Source organism: Pteropus alecto, unplaced genomic scaffold (assembly GCF_000325575.1).
Source record: "Pteropus alecto unplaced genomic scaffold, ASM32557v1 scaffold14, whole genome shotgun sequence".
NCBI classification, from domain to species: Eukaryota; Metazoa; Chordata; class Mammalia; order Chiroptera; family Pteropodidae; genus Pteropus; species Pteropus alecto.
The window spans coordinates 18,427,411-18,446,500 of NW_006436810.1; the positions used below are offsets into that span (position 1 = coordinate 18,427,411).

General features: G+C 54.9%; 1 protein-coding gene across 1 annotated transcript in view; it reads left to right on the forward strand.

The window, feature by feature from the left end:
* The window catches only part of ATP9B (ATPase phospholipid transporting 9B (putative)), a 181,745-nt gene that overhangs the window by 1,989 nt on the left and 160,666 nt on the right, over positions 1–19,090 (forward strand). Inside the window, exons 3-6 of the mRNA XM_025048153.1 lie at positions 6,253–6,444; positions 6,890–7,040; positions 7,134–7,382; positions 18,847–18,936. Of these exons, the coding sequence (XP_024903921.1) occupies positions 6,253–6,444; positions 6,890–7,040; positions 7,134–7,382; positions 18,847–18,936 (682 nt within the window). The remainder of the gene's footprint in view (positions 1–6,252; positions 6,445–6,889; positions 7,041–7,133; positions 7,383–18,846; positions 18,937–19,090) is intronic.

Below are 19,090 nucleotides of genomic sequence, written 5' to 3' on the forward strand. Positions count from 1 at the left end.
CGAGATTTTGCGTTTCTACAGGGTTCCCAGGTGATGCACCAGGTGATGCAGCAGCTGCCGGTCCAGGGACCATGCTTTGAGAACTGCTGATGTGACCAGAGCGGGTTGTCTGCCCTGGCTGCCCACCTGGCTGCCCACCTGGCTGCCCACCTGGCTGCCCACCTGGCTGCGCACCAGAACCACCTGCAGGGATTGTCTTTCTCTTGCGAACTCAGCCAGCCTGCCTCCGGACCAGGTGACTCATTATCTCAGGGCTGAAGGCCAGTTGGTCAGTGCTTTTGGAAACCAACATCCAGACCACCTGGAGATCTTGTTAAAATGCAGGTCCAGTCCAGTGGGTCTGGGGTGGGGCCTGGGACTCTGCGAGCTACCAGGGTCCAAGGGGGTATGGAAGCTGCTGGCACTGGGACCGTACTGAGCCAAGGGAAAAGCCTTGGGTACTTTACGGACAGAATCGCTGCTGTGAATGGGAGTTCGACCCAGGGCCTTCTTCCCCCGGCCCGTCCCCTAGCTGCTAAGTTTGCATTTGACCGCGAATAACAGAAACCCCATCTAATAGCTTAGACAGGGGTTCGATCTCGCATAAGCCAAGGCCAGAGTTAGGTGGTTGCTGGGTGATTCGGTTGCCTATCGATGCCACCAGAGCTGTTAATGTGTTGGTTTGTCTTCCTGCGGCTCCCTCATGACCACGAGGTGGCTGCCGCAGTCCCAGACATTGCATGCATGGTCCACTCAGAAGAACAGCAGGCACGAGGCCTGAGGTTAGCACTCCACCTCTCTCAGAGAAGTGAAAGCTTTTTCAGAAACCCCACCCAGCAGATTTCTGCACTTTCTTGGACCAGCACCTTGTCGCTTGCCACCCCTAGCGGGAAGGGGTGAAGAATCGGTGTATGTGAATGACAGCCAGCCTGCCGACAGTCCATTCCACAGCCCAACAACCCTGCCAGCTCTCACACCTGGCCGGTGGAACCTTCTAGGCTACCTCTGTTCAGCCAGAGGTCCACGGGCTCAGCCCTGTGAACAGGCAGGTCGGTGACCTCGCTGATCCTTGCAGAGCGTGGGACCTAAGTTTGACCTCCATCGCTGGCACTTGTCATCTGTGACTCATGGTCTCTGAATCTTAAATTCAGGGTCGGCGCAGTGGGGCTTGGTACCACCTCACTGGGCTTCGTAAGGAGTCTCCAGAATAGCAGCCATCCCTGAGAAGCCCCCTCTGTGTGGGATGCCCCCCCGCCCGCCCCGGTTCTTCCTGGAGCAGCTCGCTCACGTCCCCAAGGTCCACCCCTGCTGAAGGGAGCCATCAGCCATCACGAGTGGAGCAGCCACGGGTTAGCACCCGGCAGCCTTGTCAGAGGGCCAGAGGGAGGCCAGGCAAGGGGCTGCATTGTCCAGGCACAACCCCGGGCGGGTTTACCAGCAGCCCTGTGACCAGCTGGCAGTGTGTGGGGCAGGCATGGGGGACAGCGCCCCACAGACTCGGGGATCCCGGTACTGGGGAACCAAGAGGTAAGCCGATCTGCCAGAGAGCCCTGAGGTTTCCTACGCCCCCCTTTTGTGTTTCAGTAGTGACGGCTGGCAGGGGTGTTGTGCGGTTTTTCTGCAGTCACGTCTCCGTGTTCGGCTCAATGATATGGAGGTGAGGGTAACTTGAAAAGAAAGGGCGTTATTGGTAAATGCGCTGGAAGCCTTGCAAATTTGAGAGGATAAATTGAAATTTTACAGGACTAATGAGTTTTTGAAAACTGTTAGCCAGCCTTGTCCAAACAGTTCTCTCCCTATTTAAGATTTTCTAAATTGGAAGCTCAGAAATTTGACTAGCTGTATTTGTCCTGGAATGAATAAACAGCCCAGGTAGACGGTGTGTTTCCATCACTGTATCTTGCTTCCATTGTAACCATCCTATGTTCTTATTGCAATTGACAGTCTGTTTAGAGCACCTGCTTTTTTAACCCAAATTTAGATACTTTGTAACCATCACAGGACTCAGTCCTTAAAAAAACACATGAATTCTAGGACTTTGCATCTCATTTTTTATGTACCACGGGCTCCTCCCTTCCCTCCGTTTCTGCTTCCTTCCTTCTCTCCGTCTCTCCCTCCTTTCTCCTTCCCTCTCTCCCTCCCTCCCTCCCTCCCTCCCTCCTTCCTGCCTTCCCTCCCTCTTTTCTTCCTTCAAGTCATTAGGCTGCTCAGTAAGGATTATAGGCTGAGGCTGTAAAGGCAGAAGTCTGTGGGTCTTAAGTGGGGCTCCAGTTTCCGGGTGTGATCGCAGGCACCGAGCCGCCCTCCGTGCTCGGTCCCCTCACCTGCGGGCCGGGCGTGGCCACAGCACCTGCTCCACAGGCTCCTTGTGACGCTCCCGTGGATGTCAGCGCCGTGCAGCGAGCACCACGCAGATGTTACGGGCCGTTCTGCGGCCCTCGCGTGAGCTTTTGCTCCGATGTTCACAAAGCTGCTTGCTTATCTCATCCTTACGAGTTTCACCGTTTCTGCGTCTCTTAATTGCATATTATTCTTTCAACATTTTGGGGGGGTGCGGCTTCTAAAGAAAGGCGCGTGTCCCTTCCTGTGGGAATTGTTTCTGGACTGAGATTTTTTGCAGTTCCTCAGGCAGGAGATTTATTAGGTGTGACAATGAGTAATTCCTATTCGAGTTTAAATCCATGGGAATAAACCTAAGGAGGTTTTAGTCGGGGGTGGGGGGGACTTCGCCAAATGCGTGCGTTACCCGAATGGTGGGCGGTTTTAGTGACGTCGCTTTGGGGTTATCCGTATGCGTGGGAAAGGCCATAAGGTACTTGGTTACAGGAGGAGGAAATGCAGCCATTTTGAAGGCGAGACACTGGTAAAGCATAAGCACCGGGGGCTCTTCCAGAGGTTTCGGAAGATGATTCATGAAGCACACGGGAAAGTGAGACGGTCTGGGGGCACCGTGACAGCATGAGAGGGCGCGCGGGGCTATGCGGGACGCGGAGACGCATCGCGGATGTGACGAGGGCTGGAGTGAGGGAGGGTGGTTACGGACAGGGCTTCCGTCCTGCCGAACGGTGCTAAGCTTTAAGCAGATACGAACCTTCAGAACCCTCATTTCCTAACTGGGTGGTGGGCGGCTGCATCTAGTGCTAACGGGCACAACGCCCTAACAAATTATGTCTTTCTACACACACAAAGGGAGGTGGCATAATTCTGTGACCGAGGAATTATAAACAGAAAACTCAGAAAGAGATACAGAATTGATTAATCGCCTCGACCATACCAGGCTGGCCCAAAACTAGACAAGTATCTGAGCAAATGCAAGCTTTTCGTATTTCAGAGAATCCAGGAGAAACACCAGCTTGTTGCGAATGGTGAAAGGGCGCCTGTGCCGAGTGCCTTTGTGAATGCGATTTTCCACCCGAGGCTTGCTTTCCCTCGGCGCTGTGAATCTCGCCCAACAGCGAAAAAGTCGCCGACGTCATCTAAAACTCTGTCTTTGGCAGAATGGGCACCTTCGGTTATTGAGGAAGATATACAATGAGTTTTGCAAACATTTGCACGATGGAGGCATTTAAGCGCGTTCTAGTTTCTGGAAATGAGAGCAGGACCAAAACCCTCTTTGTAAGGGTGAAATATGTGTCCGGTCCTGCAGCAAACGGTCCCGCCTAGCAAAGGTGCGTGTCGCCACCGTGGGGCCTCCGCAGAACAGGACTTGGGCCCGGGGAAGCGAGGGGACAGCTGAGTGAAGCAGTGACTCCAGGACTGTCACTGCTGGAAAACGTTTCTATTGCTCATGCCCGTGACTAAGAAGCATTTCTGCCCAAAGACGTGTCCCTTTGTGAGTTATGGTGACTGTAGGTCCCGAGAGAGCCCACCTGGCTCGTCAGCCACGCTCGCAGTGCACGTGGGCCAAGCTGTCGCCGGCCTGGCTGCCGCCTGTCCTGACTGCCACTGCTCCTGTCCCAGGCAGCCGCCGTCCTGGCACGGGGCAGGCGCTCAGGGCCACGAGGGCTCGTGTCGTCCTGCCTGACCGTTCTCGCCACTCCAGCCCGGTCACCTGCCACCCACAGAGGGAACTGTGGCCTCGCCCTCAGGAGCTGCTCTAAGAGGCAGGGCCGGCATGAAAGGCGAAGGCGCCCATTTGGCTCACGGTTTCACTCAGCCTGGGGCTAGCTTGTCACGGCCACACCCGAGCACAGTCCCCACCGGACTAAATAACTAAGTGGTTAATTAGCTAACGATTTTTCTGATAGGAACCAATGTCTATGATTAAACATGTACATTTTAAGCAGCCTCCAGGTGGGGCCCTATGGACCGCTGTGTGCTAAGTGCGCGGGGAAGGGTCCGACCAGACGCCCGGGGGCCCCCAGTGCTCCCCGACACCCGCCCCCCCCCCCCGCGTCCTCTGAAGCCCTCAGCAAGGCGGCCGGCCCGGGGAGGCCGGGGAGCAGCGGGATGTGAACTCCGGCCCAGGCACGCGGATGCACACGTGGCTGTCATGATCCGGGACGCCGAAAGGAGAGGAACCGCGAGGCCAGGCACACCAAAAGCCCGAAGCCACACATCCCTCCTCCGGGTGCTCTGGGGGCCGCCGAGGGCACAGGCACCCCCGGGCCGGCACCTGCGTGAGGGACGAGGAGCAAGCTCGTCACGTGCCGTGTGGCGAATGAAGGCCGAGCCGCCACACTGCCGCTCTGAGGCCCACTCTGAGTTCTGAGGTTCGGGATCCGGTGACGGGGCGAGAGGCCCACGTCACTGCTCCGCAGGGGACGGCCCACCCTCGTCACAGCTGCCAGGCCATTTCTGAGACGGTGACGGCGGGCACCCGCTCTCACCGACGGGCCTTTGCGGGGAGGTCCGACGCCTGCCGCTACCTGCGGCGCGGTCCCAGGTCGGGCGGTTCTGAATTCCAGGGGGTGGGGGGCAGCCAGGCCGCGGAGCTGGCAAAGCCACAGCGGGCTCGTCACGTGCCGTGTGGCGAGTGCTCCAGTTTCACTCGTTTGCGTGTCGATTTGGGGGACCCCAGACCTAGGTGTCACTGTCACTCATGGCTCTGGCTCAAGGACTGACCCAGGGCGCCCTGGAAGGCCTGGCGGGGGTGGGGCGCCCTTCGAGTCATGGCTTCGATACCTCTTCCCAGGGCCAGAGGTCAGCGCAGTGTGAGTCAGTGGCCTCTTGCCAGGCAGGGACACCCGGGCAGGGAGCCACGACGGACAGGCTGAGCCGGGCCCGGTCACACGCGTGGGAGGCACTCACGTCCAGGGCCCTGAGCCGTCCAGGGACAAAGGCTTCGTGCCATGGGGGCTGCTGCCCTGACGATGCAGGGCCGGCCACTGTGCACTTGGCGGCTCTGGCTGCACGGTGCCGCCTGCCCGGGGACGCACCGCGAGGGCGATGAGTCCCCAGATGCTGTCAACACTTCACTCTGAGTTTCCCCGTCAGTTGACGAAGGTCCTCGCGAGCCGCCGTGAGTCCTGGAAGCAGGAAACGGCCGCCCGCGCGGTCATGCACGTCTGCGGCGCCGAACCGCTGAGCGGCGGCAGCAGGACACGGCGTGTCGCCCTTCAGAGAGCTGCCAGGTCACGTGATGTGGCCACACGTGCGTGGCTGGGGTGTCCTGTCCCTCCCACGCCTCCCGACAGCCTTCCACCCAGAGTGACCACACCGGATGCGCTCATGTTGACCTGTGGCTTTTCTGTCGGACACGTGAATACACACGAGTTTTCCTTGGACGACGAGAGTGAACACCAGCCTGTGACCATCGATTTGTGCTCTGATGTCACAGGCTGTGGGACCGGCAGTCGGGACAGCGTCTGCCGCGTGATGCCCCAGTGCGCATCAGTTGGCCATTCATGTCTGTCCCCAAATGGCAGAGTCCTGTGAAAATAGTCTAACAGGTCCTGGAGAAGACAGCGGGGCGCAGCCCGGTACTGATGCGTATTAGACCCCGAAGCCCAAGCCGACGTCCTCTTCCCCTCCGGGGTTCCACGGGGCACTGAGGTGCCAGATGGGATGAGGAGCCCTGGGCCAGGCTCTGACGGGCGTCCAGGCTGAGACACCCAGGTAGGCCAGGCGGTAGATAAAGGCCCAGAGACTTTCGGGAATCTAGAAAAGCCCCCGTTCCCTGACATCCCCGAGACCCATGTCAGGATGTGGTCGCTGGGTCGGGCTGGGTTTAACCCCGAACAGCCTAAACGCCCTCTAGTTGTTTACCAGCGAGGGACTTGGAGGAGGCGATCGAGGGCCGTTAGCTTAGAAATATTCCCTGTGTCACCAAAGACAGAAGCCAGCAAACGCTGACGCGCGTGCGGGACGCTGGGGCAAGCTCGGCAGCCGGGCGAGATTCACGCCGAGAGCCCGGTGTGGCCGGCGTGCCGACTGGAAGCTCGCACCTGAAGGTCACCGGCCACGGTGCCGGCTCGCCTCGCCACTCGGGACTGTCGCTACAGTCGGATGAGCCAGAGCCATTTAGTGAGCTCCGCTGAGGACGATCCAGCTGCCTGCCTCTCCCTCAGCGCTAGGCTGTGGCTTCCAGAACTGTCACTATGAAATATAAAATACTTAGGGCCTCAAGAGCTGCTTTTAATTAAATCGCCAAGCTTCCCATTGGGGGTGCTCTGCAAATTATGCTGCTTCCTTTTTTATGTGAAATGAGCATTGTTCAGTGGGAAACGCCGTGAAATCCCGGACTCGGCGTCTGCCTGGCGGGCATGGACCTGGGAGCCACTCGAAGCCCCGCCACTGTGATCCTGAGCCCACGAGGGCACGGACAGGCCACCAACCGCGGTGTCCTTACCGCCGCCACGGGGCCTAGTGGCACAAGGCAGGTTCCCCGATGCAGGCCTCCAGCACCTTGTCGCCAAGTGATGGGAGGCTCGGAATCAGAGATGGGCCTGTGGTTTATTTCCTGGTGTAGCTGACCTGAACGGAAGCGAAGAGATTCATAGGCTGTACGTGTGCGCGCACATACACGTGCATGTGCGTGCATCCGTGTACATGTCCTCTGGCGTGAAGACCCGTGTGTCTGCAGACGTCTACGACCGACACGCCCCGAGAGGCTCCCGGAGGTGAGTGCAGAGCCTGCCGTGGGTACTGAGGTACTGTCTTCGGATCCGAAGGCCTCGGTGAGCGGACGGATGCCACGTGTCTGTGCGCTGCAGATGCTGCTGCTCTCGACGCGGCCTGCGGGTCCAGGCAGCTCCTGGGCGCAGCCCAGCAGGCGTCTCACCAACGCTGGGAGCAGAGCCCGAACCTCATGCAGGAGCGCGGTTGGGAGCGGCCAGGACCACCCTGGACAACGGGTCTGGAGCCTCGCTGACTGTTCGGGCGAGTGACAGAGCTCGACTGACCAAGACAGTGCAGGCTCAGCACGCAGACCGTGGGACCCAGACGGAGGGCCAGGCTCACGCGTGCCACTGGGGACGCCCGCCTTGCGGCCGAAGCTCGCTCATTTGGATGGCCATGTGTGGAAACTTGAAACGGTCTCTGCACCACCCCACACTGAAGAGGAATTTTCACTCAAAAGGCGAATCAGCTCTCTGTTCTGCTTCTGTAGATAAGCCTGCTGCATGGGCGGTACTCGAAATTAACTAAAGACTCACCCTCCCTTTGCTTGTTCTGTCTAAGCAAGAATGTAACTGTTTGTGCCCCCTAGCAACTCCCATGCTTTGTAACAGTCATAACTGCTAGTAACCCATAGCAACTCAGGCCCTTTGTAACGCAATGTAACTACCTGCAACTATAGTAACTCCCACCGATTTGTAACAAATTAACCAATCAGCTCATGCCCAATAAGTTCTATATAAGGAATGTTACACCTGAAGACCCAGATCTTCAGAGCACTAGCTCCTCTGGGACCGTGTAATAAACCAGAGTTCTCCAACTCTCGGAGTCCTGCTTGGTTTCTCATCTGTCTGATTTTTGCAACTTTTCTGCAACAATACCAAGAAAAAGATCGGGCCAGGTGAACTGTAGACCCAGTGGGAAAGGTAAACTGAAAAAGCTTCTAGAAAGGTACGTAGAATAAAATGCCTTTATGGGCTAAGAGCGGATTTTTCCAAACAACATAAAAATGACCAACTAAAAAGGGGAAAAGTGGGTCTTGTTAGGAACCTCTGTTGGAGGGTGTAAGGGGCTGAGTGGGCAGCTGGGGTGTGAGATGCCCAGACACAGAACCGGACGCGGGGCTGGGGCACGCGCAGACACCCTTCCCCTCAGCCTCTGGCTGGGGACAGCCAGGCCCTGGACATCACATACGGAAGAGCCTGGGGGCTGTGAGTGTGGCCTCTGCAACTCTGCGTGCTCTCTCTGTGACCTCACTGGCCCGGGGAACAAATGTGTGACGTGCGAGCAAATTCTGTGGCAAAAAGGCGGCTTGCAGCTCCCGGTCCCCAGGGCCTTGTGCAAACGCTTGCCAGCTACGTAACAGTGACCAGCGCCCACCTCCATTCACACTTCAGCTTACTTACTTATAAAAAACATTCAAGAATAATAAAATGAGGCGAGTGGGAACTTGGTGACTTCCTCTACCGCCACCAGGCCATGGTGCCTGTGTGGATGTAAAGATGCCTAAGTCACCTTTCCGTGGCTCATTCCAGCCCCACACCCACACGTCACTAGGTGCCCAAACTGCCACACGGAAGGGTGCCTTTCATGGGCATGGATGCCACATTTGTACCTGGGTGTCTGTTGATGTCACAAGGAGAGCCCGGCCCCTCTTCCGGTCAGTTCAGCTGGTCACGGTTGTCAACCCCTGGCCCCCTGCTGTTTGTTTAAGAGCTTCACTTACCTGCATGCATGTAGCCAGGGAGGGATAGGACGAATGGATGAGGACGACTCCAGGGTTTGTCACTGGCCCCGAGCCGCCTGCGGCCACAGGTTGGACACAGGTCACCATCTGCCTCGGAGAGTTCCGTCTCCATGAGCACAGGCCTCCGCACCGTGCCCCACACCAGGGCGGCCACGTGCCACCGCTTCCGGGTGGCCCTCCTCCCCGCTGAGGCCCCTCCTGGCCGCCTCGGTACGTGGCCTCAGAAAAGGGGCCTTTACAGTCTCTGTGTTCCTCACGAGTGTCTGCATTTTAAATTTTATTCTTAAGTGTGAAACTTAAAAAGCGAATTTACCCTCAATTAAATTTTATGTTAAAAGGTTTTTTGTTCTGATGTTCATACCTGCTCATTGTAGAATGTGAGGCACATATAAATGAACAGAAAAAGAGAGTCGCCTCAAATCCCTCTGTGGTGGCCGTCGCTTACGGACACGGTCGCACGTTTCCGCCTGGTCCTTTTGGAGCACACGCATCACTCCGTCCGAGCCCACGCGCACACGGACCGGGGAGGTCTCCTGCGGGAACGTAGTGACTCTGGTTTTGAAAGTGGGGGCTGCTGCCCGGCCGTTCGATGCTAATCGTTGCCGTGGGATCTTTTGAGGCGCAGGCATCAGGGATCCCCAAGATCCCCCCGGGCACCATGAAGGTCACGGTTTCGTGTGGGCTCCGTGAAGAGCTGACTCGACCACAACGGTTAACGCGCTTGTGTGGTTCCCGTGGGGCCAAAAACAGAGAGTGCGGTGGCCTCCCCGGCTCCCTGGAGCATGTTCAGGTATTTAAGAGGAAGCCGCAGCTGTGTGCAGAGGTGTATTTGCTCAGCTTCTATAAATACGCTTGACGGTCATCGTTCTGTCCACAGGTGTTTGAGTCGGTCCTTGCAAACATGTTGTGATGTATGAGTCCCGTATTTAATTACGTGAGAAATCGGTTGACACAGCACGGGCTCTCGCTACAAAAGCTTTTAGTGCGACTTTCTCGGGGCCTGGGTTTTTTTTTTTTTCCCCACACATGTTTTTTCTCTTGAGAAGGAAAGAGTCGTTGACATGTGATATTGTGTATTTTTAATACACTGAGAGATGATGTGGGTGCTGGTCCATGTCCTGCAGCCATTGGTTTGGGCTGGGAACAGGCGAGCACCCCGTTGAGGCCGGTGTGGGGGGCGGACAGGCTGGGCAGGGCAAGGGAGTGTCCCCACTGGGAGCCGCGCCCTCTGCTCTGGCCCCCACCCCATTTAATGGAGCGGTCCTTCACACGATTCAGTGGACGGAATCAAAGGGCGATCTGAATTTATTCCGGGCAATTTCTCCTTTTGTTCTTCTTAATTCATGAGTATTAATATTCCTTAGTGAGGATTTTGCATTTCGGTTTTATTATTTTTGAGGGCGCTCTGCTTCCCTCCTTCCCGCCGTGTCAGAGTGTGAGTGAACCCTAAGTCGCAGAGTAGTCACAAAGTGTGTTAGCAACTTTTCAGAAGGGGCCGGGGGCCGGGGGAGGCTCGCAGGGGACCCGCATAGCAGTGGGCGTCGCTGTGGTCGCAGGCTGCTGTGGATGCCGGCACAGCACAGTTGTTACGTCTGTTTCACTCCCTGACTTGCCATCTGTCTCATCTAAGGCGGTCCTGAGGTGTGGCCCGATTCTTAGCCTACGAATATCTGAGCCAAAGAAATGCAGACAAGGGCTGCCTTCGAGGAGAGCTGGCAGGAAGGCCGCGTGGACACGTCGTGACGGTCCCTGGGTCAACCCGCCTGAGCCACCGTGCCGGGCGCCGTGCCTTGCCAGCAGCATGGTCCTTTAACTCACTCCCGCACCTTTTGAGGTCAGTACTGTTATGACACCCATTCTTTGGGTGAGGAAACCGGTACTGAGTCGAAAGCTTGCTCAGGACCTTAGGTGGGGGGAGGGGGAAAGGGGGAAAATGGGATTGGGGGGGAACTTAACCCCAGGCACCTGCTCCAGGGCATGACTCCTACACTCTGGCTATGTTTATGTCTAAAATTTAACGGAGGCATCGCCGCACCTTCCGACACCTCTGAGAGCAAATTCATCATACTCTCGGTTGGGTGTTGAGCTTGACAGTCAAAATTTTTTGCCAAAAATTTGCAGAAGGAAGAGTTATTAATAAAGAGTAACGAATGTGTTAATAACAATAAACATCTGTGTAGCGTGCTTTCACAAAACAAAGTGCGTGGGAAGGCGGAGGTTGCTGGAGCGTCTTCCAGTACGGGGGCAGCTTGGGGTGTCCTCCACGCAGGCAGCACCCACCAGCGGCTCCCTAATGGGGCACACAACAGAGAACGCCCCAGGGCTTTTGTTGGATGTAAGAAGTCCTGCCGTGGAGGGTGGCTGAACACTGGATGTGTCTTCACAGCGAACTGTTCCTCTTTCAGATGCTCTGCTGCTGTCGGCCGTGGGGCTGGGAGGGTATCAGCCGGCTGCCCGCACACGGGGCTGGGCCCCGGGAGGCAAACTCTAAGGCCCATTCTAATTTTTACAGACGACAACTGCTAATTTTAGACTTTCCGAAAACCCCAGAGGAGAAGAATTTAAGCATTTGGCTTATTCTATTAAAATAAAATCAGAAATACTCCGACTCTAATACAGGAAACATATCCAGAACTAATACAGAAAATTAACGGGACAAAAGCTAGCATTTGAGTAAACAAGAACCGTGAGAAGCCGACCATGCTGGGCGTGAGGGGCCTGGCCGCGATCCGGCTCCGCGCTGGGCGTTGGTGCCGGCGGCAGCGGGCGGAGGAGGGTAGAAGTTTCACAGTGTCACGTAACAAGCATTTGTCAAGTGTTTAAGGTGAGTGAGACCTGGTTCTCACCAGCGTAAACCGAGGGGAACAGGACACAGCGAGCAGAGTGTGGATTTGGCTGGGTTGGGGCGGTCGCCCAGAGCCATGGGGTTCAGAGCAGAAAGAGGTCCAGTCGGGAGGACCCCACACGGCGTCCCGGGCAGTGCGGGCCACACCGGGGCGCCGCGGACGGACTCCTAGACCACGGACGTGTGGTCCCCCCGTTCTGGGGCTGGAGGGCCAAGGCCTGGGCAGGTCCCTGTCTGGGGAGGGCTGACCCTCTGCTTCACAGACGCCGCCTTCCCGCTGCGTCTCGCAGGGCAGGCGGAGGCGCAGGCTCCCGTGCCCTTCGAGAGGGCACCAACCCCAAGGGGGCTGCACTCACGACCTAGTCACCCCCACGCCCACCTTGAGGACTAGGTTTCAGCATGCGGTCGAGGGGCACAAACAGTCAGTCTGCAGCACAGGATACTCGTGAAGGTGGTGGCATTCGAAAGGGGCCTTGGGTTGCGATCCTAGCAGCGGCTGGGGTGGGAAGGGCCGAGCACTGCGTGCAGGGACGCTGGGTTTGAGGCGGAGCTGGAGACACGAGGAGGTTTGCGGGAGGGCAGGCAAACGGAGGCAGGTGTGGGGCTCAGGCGGCCGAGGGCTTCTCCCCACGCCTTCAGCGGCACCACAGCCCCTCACAGTCAGCCTGCGACCCCACACACTGGCCTTGACGCAGTTTGAAGCTTGGACTCAGCATGTGAACCTACTGCTTAGATTGGTGTTTATAATGTAAAATAGTTCATAAAAGTCTCGCTCAAGGGACTGTCAATGGCCCTCCCTGGCTGGTGCAGAGTTGGGGACACAGGGGGTTGGCAGGGGAGTCTGGGTGGTGGGTAAGGGAGGACTGGAAGGGAAATGGCCGCTGGTACCAGGATCAGGGACCAGGCGGGCGCAGTGGGCAAGGGCTGGAAACAGCTCTGGGGGTATGAAACTCCCTGTGTTCAGTTAAAAGTCAGTTCTTTGAGTATGGCTTTTAAATACAAAGGGCTACAGGCCAGGGACGCGAGGTGGGGCGATCACATGACTCTGGGCCCGAGCAAGCCCTGGGGCCCCAAGACGGCCAGCCTGTGCCACTGAGGCGTCAGGCCCTGGGATGCCAGCGCTCCGGCCTTGTTCCCGAGCACAGCCAGCCTGCAGTGCGGGAGTCGGCTCTCTGCACAGACATCAGAAAGTGACACAATGGCGGGAGAAGCTGTTGGACACGTAGTGACCGCAGAATGTTGGACTGTAACTTTGCGTTTTCCTGTCAGATTAACATTGTAGAATCAGGCAGCATCTGGAATGAGTAAACGTCACATTTTCTGCCGTGAAATATCTAAATGCAGTACACCAATCCTTTTGGTTTTAAAATATGAAAGCCAGTAAACATGTTTGCATCTGACATGAAGGACACATCAATGCATCCATGCGTTTTGCACACAATTAATTCAAACGTTTAATTTTGCCCGGAAACTTGCTCAGCTGTAAACAAACAACCCATCACAGAGACTGGACCAAATATCGGCCGGCGGGCGGGCTGCTAAAGTAAATGATGACATCAGAGGAGGCCGGGGCCCCACAGATGCTCAGCAGAAGGGGCCCTTGCTTCACGTCTTCACTGAGGTGGAGATTACACACCAAAGAATTCACTCCTCTGCAGTGTAGGATCCAGTGTCCTAGCGTACGCACAGAGCGCCGCGGCTGCCTCCCAGTCTCATTTGCGAGGGTGTCCGTCTCCCCAGAAAGATGCGGGTGCGCGTGGGCGATCCGAACCCCGGCCCCCGCCTGCTGCTCGATGTCGGCTGGCTCCACGCGTCTGCCAGCGCCACACGCTCTGCATAAATAGAGTCGCACACCACGTGGTCCGTGAAAGACGATTTTTCGTTGTAATGTTAACAGCTATATACCTAGAGCAAGAACTTTTTTATACTGCAACTTAAAATGCTACTCCTAATGAGAAGCAGCGGGAAAGAAGCCCCGTCAGAAGCCGCCACGGCGCCTGAATGGGGTCTGGGAGAAGGCCCTGTCACTGCCGCACCCCCAGGGCTCCAGTGCCCGTGTGAGGACGCGCACCGGCCCCTGTGCTCCGGTGCCCACGTGACCACGTGATGGTGCAGGGGTCGCCATCTCGCACCGGCCCCCTGTGCTCCACGTGACCACGTGATGGTGCAGGGGTCGCCATCTCGCTCGTCCATGGAGCTATGACGATGGCAGTCGGCCTCCGCAGTCAAGCATTTCTGGGCACGTCCTAAGTGTGCATCTTCTAACAGCTGCCACACATCTTCATTTACAGTACGTGTGTGCGTGTGCACACACGCATGCACACGTGCACATATGCACCCATGCACACACACACATGTCCACGTGCACACACGCACACACATGCACGCATGCCCACATGCACACATGGACCCATGCACGCACATGCCCACGTGCACACGCACGCACACACATGCCCACGTGCACACATGCACGCGCACATGTGTGCATACATTTTAATGCATTGCTTCCCCCACACGGCGACCCTGTACCCCTTGAAGTGCTGCCCGACGCAGGACGTGTTGCGTTGCTGTCTCTTCAAAGACACCCCACCTCTTATTACACAGGGTTTAAAGTGCAAGAAAGTCTATCCGATCTGAGAAGAACGGTCAGTTGTATTTCCTGACGAGCTTACAATTCTCGTTTGCTGTTATTTTTAATTAGAAATCTTTATCTTGTGTATATTTTGGTTATCTTTTTACTTTTTCAGGCCTTTCGAATTTCTCTAATGTATCAACCAATGCAACAATTATCACTAATTAGTCAATATATTTTCTGTTCTCACAGTAGGAATTAAGTTCAGAAATTTCTCGTGAAGGTAGTTTTACACACAATAAATTTATCGTCCACATGCGAAATTATCATATTATTGCAATAGTTGCTGTCCTTGGTATCATGTTCCCACAGTCACACTGAGATTCTGTCTTTAAATCAGTTTGTGGGTAGTGCACTAACTCGTCACTCATCCAATTTGGAAAAGTTTTTTTAAAAAAGAAGCGATTTATACCACGTCACTGAAAATGGCTCAAAGTCTGTTGAACCCGACTCGTCACGGTGCCACGCAGGCCCGTGGAACTCCAGAGAGTAGCAGCAGCATGAGCCTGCAGTGTGTGTGTCTGTGTCTCCCTCGTTCTGAAGGGCTTAGAAACACCAGAGGACACTTGTCGAGCAGCGTTCTTACCCTGGGGGCTCTGTGCAGCGTCACGCGGCCTCCCGCCCCGAGCTGCTCTGTGACAGGTACCAACAGACCACCTTCCTCTGTGGCCTTCCTGCCAGCCCCGGCCCTGCGGTAGGCACCCAGGGGAAAGCGCCTTGACATGTCCATTTTCTTGCTCTTTACAACATCTTTTACATCAGTGGTCCCCAACCTTTCTGGCACCAGGGACCGGTTTTTATAATAAAGCCCTAAACATTCTGAAAGTAACGTTGGGAAGCGGCCTCCTCCTGTCGCGTCCCTGCTTGTCCCGCCTGGATGCAGAGCCAGGCCGTGCCAGCGCCCTGGCCACCACGCAGGGTGGCAGCCAGGCGGAGACGTGGAGCACATCTACACAGGCCTGCAAGCGAACGGGCCCCGGAAGTCCTGGCTTTTCTTCTAGAAAACAGTCATGGGCGCGTGTAATCAGGGCCACAGTCCTGTGTCCGCTGTTTAAGGATAGCCAGTCCTCTTGGACTCCTTAAACTAAGATTTCACAATGTAAAGTTTTCATGGAAACTGCCCTCAGCATAATAAGTACAAGTAATTTATGTGATGAAAGAATATCGACAGCAAGTACAGAATAATTGGTGTGGTGACAAGTCGCACCCATCCTTCCCAGGAAGAAGGGCACACTGCTGTGCGCAGAGCAGATGGGGCCACGGCCAAGAACAAGCACTGGTGTCTAATACGCAGCTCCCTATACCTGACGAAGTTGCTGTGGATAACTGCTGCTTCCCCCCTCCCGCATACGCAGCCTGGGGTGCGAGAGGAGGCAGATATGAATGAGTGGGACCTATCAACGCCGAGGTAGGGACGTCGGATGCAGCCCCGCTCATCCCCGCTGAAGGCAGAGGTGTGATTTCGAGGACTGGCAACGGCAGTCCTTGTGGGCCTGAGGTGCATCGCCCCTGAGACTGAGCTGGGAAGGGCGAGGTGAGCAGCTCCCGTACACCGCACCCCACACACTGGGGTGTTGCAGGAGACGCAGGAGACCTGCCTGCTGGCTTTCCACACGGTAATGGCTAGGAAACGCAGGAGATCTTGGGGTTCCGAGGGGGACATAAGTGGTCTGTATACTGTGGACTCAGTAGCATATAGTGGACAGGGAGGGCTGTCTGTTCCCACAGCGCTTTGTCAACAGAGCCAAGCGGTGGTCGTCCCTCCACGGGACTCCAAGAGCTCATCGCCGATGACCAAGTCCAGGCGGCGAACAGGAAATGGCGGAGAGTGGAGAGGGCCACCGACCGGCCCCGGAGACGCTGCCGGGCAGGGAAGCCTTGTGGGACAGGGTGCTGGGCCAGGCTGTGCGTTGAAACCAGCGGCCGGACGCCCGGCAGAAAGGGTTTGTCAGACGTGGGCGCAGCTCTAACGGCTCCCACTGTCTCGTCCGGTGCGCAGTGTCCCTGCCGGGCTGGCTGTGGCAAGGCAGCAGCCCTCAGCACGGAGTTGGGAGATGGGGCCATTGGGACCAGAAGGAGTTCCAGGAGGCGTCTCAGGAGCCCGCTTCGGGCACAGGAGGCAGCACAGGTCAGGATGGCACGGGGGTTGTGGCTATGGCAGGGCGTGTGGGCCAGGGCCACATGGGCGGGGAGGAGGGGCGGGCTCCAGCAGGGGGTGGTCGTGCGGGCTGGGGGGCGGGCCCACAGTGGGGAGCACCCAGGCACCTGCCTGGCAGGCTCGGCCTGGTGGGTGTCCACAGCAAATCTCTTCATTTACTCTCCGTGGCCATCAATTTCACAAATGGGACACTGAAACTCGGGATGGTGACCAACTAGTCGGCCAGGGTGAGAGAGCCCCAACATCTATGGTACATTACAGAGCAGTAATTGAAGGAATGGCTTGAGGACACTTTGAATCCTTTAAATACATCGATCTAAATGCACTTCAGCCTAATCAAAGCAACAGAAAACTCTAAGTTCTCGGGCTTTCTCGGGCATGACTGAAGTTGCATGTGTCACATAAATGCCATGTGTACCCACACCCACTCACTACCTGCATGTACGCATGTACGCACGCTCGCGTGCAAATTTTTGTGGTTGACTTAAATTTTTTTTCAGAAAATGAGAACGTAGAATAAATTTCTACCCAAAATTTTGTTTTTTAAATTATGAACTTGCTAGAATTGATGTGAGCATTGTGTGGTCAGTTGAAATAAAAACCTCATTCTATTGCAGTTACATTTTTCTCCTTTATTAAAAATCTGGAGGATATTTAATCGTTCTCCTTCTAAATATACTTCTATTCAAAGAGTAAAACACGATGTTGGAAATCCTGTTATTTTGTTCCACGCCAAGATATTCTGAGTTTGTCTGTGGACGAGAGGGATAGGAATAACAATAATTTTTGACATGTTCACATCTTCCATCCCCATTTGCTGTGACGGAGCATGCATCTCTCTCCAGGGAGACTTTCATGAGAGCAGAGCTAAGAAAGCATCAATGAGAAATGATGAATGCTGAAACTGACCTTTAAGGTGCATTTAGAGATCTCCTTTTACAAGATTCATCTTTTATGGTAGTTTTTTTAACCGCGCATTACAACAACAGTCTGCAAACTCTTCTGCTCATTGACCCCCTAAAAGAATTTTGGAAAGTATGTATCCCTTCACACATTTTATTCTGACAGCTAAAAGTTTTCATTAGAAATGTAAATAGATACAAACGATGCATTTTGGGGGGCATAGTATTTACATTTAAAAACAGAACTGTGACATCACTCTTTCAAATGTATCCAAAGGCATTTAAGTTCCACAATGATTTGATACTTGCTGCCATCCATTTTTAAAATACATAAAGTTCTTTAATGTTTGAAGATTGGTCTTTTGCCAAAGTATAATTTTTGAAGAGGCAGAAAAGTTCTCATGCAGATAATGAACAAGTGCCAAAAACTGTATTCAACTCACTAAATGAGAGGAAAGATCATGAAGGAAGATGTAATGAGTAAGATATCAGGGCTGATTTGGATTGTATTTCAGGGCTTGGGGTTATACAGGCGATTTCATGGAGGAATATTAGGGTCAGATTGCGGGGCTATATACCAAACTGGTTAACATCCTAAAGAACAACCAACTATATCCTTAGGGGTTATATTTTCTTACTGGACAGAAAGTATTTGGCAAAAATCTTCAAGTTAACATGTAATTTCACCAACTGGGGAATTTTTAATTAATAAACAGTGAGTCGAGCTAAGCGCAATCTGAGTTTTCGGGTGGGCTTGTGCTCTGCTACATGAGAAGCTGCACAGACCTCTTCTTTGCCTTATTTCTGGGTCTGGAAGCAGGTGATGGCGTGAGACTCCAGGGGCTTGGTTGGGCTGTCCTACCTGGCGTAGGACAAACCAAGCAACCAAACTCACCAACCACCACCCCACTGTTGCTGACAGCCGCGTAGGGCTTCAGGTACTTCTGACAGTCCTTGGTTGGTTGAAGGGGTCAAGCGAGCAGTTTGAGGACATTGTTCCATGTTAGGGGGCGGTGGGGGGGGGCGGCTAGCTGCTTCCTAGAACAAATGGGAGACATTAGGGGCTCTTTTAGAGTGAGCGTTCTCAGAACATGTGACTGAATGGCGAGCACTGTCTTAAAACAGACCACGCCCCCTTCCAAGTTCCCGTGGCACGCTACGGAAACGCCCAGCTATGGGCGGAAGGGTGACTGGCGGGTAGCACTGCTATAATCTTGGAATATAAAACCTACATAAATATATATGTATATTTATAGTTTAGAAATCCGACCACGTATTTGGCCATGAAGAAAACCTCGAATTTAAAAAATCTGAGTTCAGATGGAATTTCTGAGCTATAAATTACTAACCATCTTTAACTCCATGACACCAAAGTTCAGAACTCTCTGGAGACTTGACTGTTAGAGCACTCTCTGGAGGCAATTCATGGGAATAAAGGAATCTTAGGAAATAGTGAAACACGGGAGAAGTTTGAGTACAGGAGAAAGCGGAGCGTATTTGCATGTAGACGACGGAATGAGAAAGTAGGAATGAAAACTACCAGAACTCCAAAGCACGGAGGGGCGAGGACGACGTACGAATAGTGTTGGATCTGGCTTGCTTCGCCCTGAGGTCGGGGTGAGGAAGAGGGTCCGCGCGACAGGGCAGGGCATGCAGGGCATGCAGGGCGGGGGGCGGGGCCTCTATCCCTGGGTGACGAGGGTCAGAGGCCGCGGGCAGGGAGGTGAGAGCTCCCGGACACGACGGTAAAAAGTGAAAGCAGTGCGTCTGT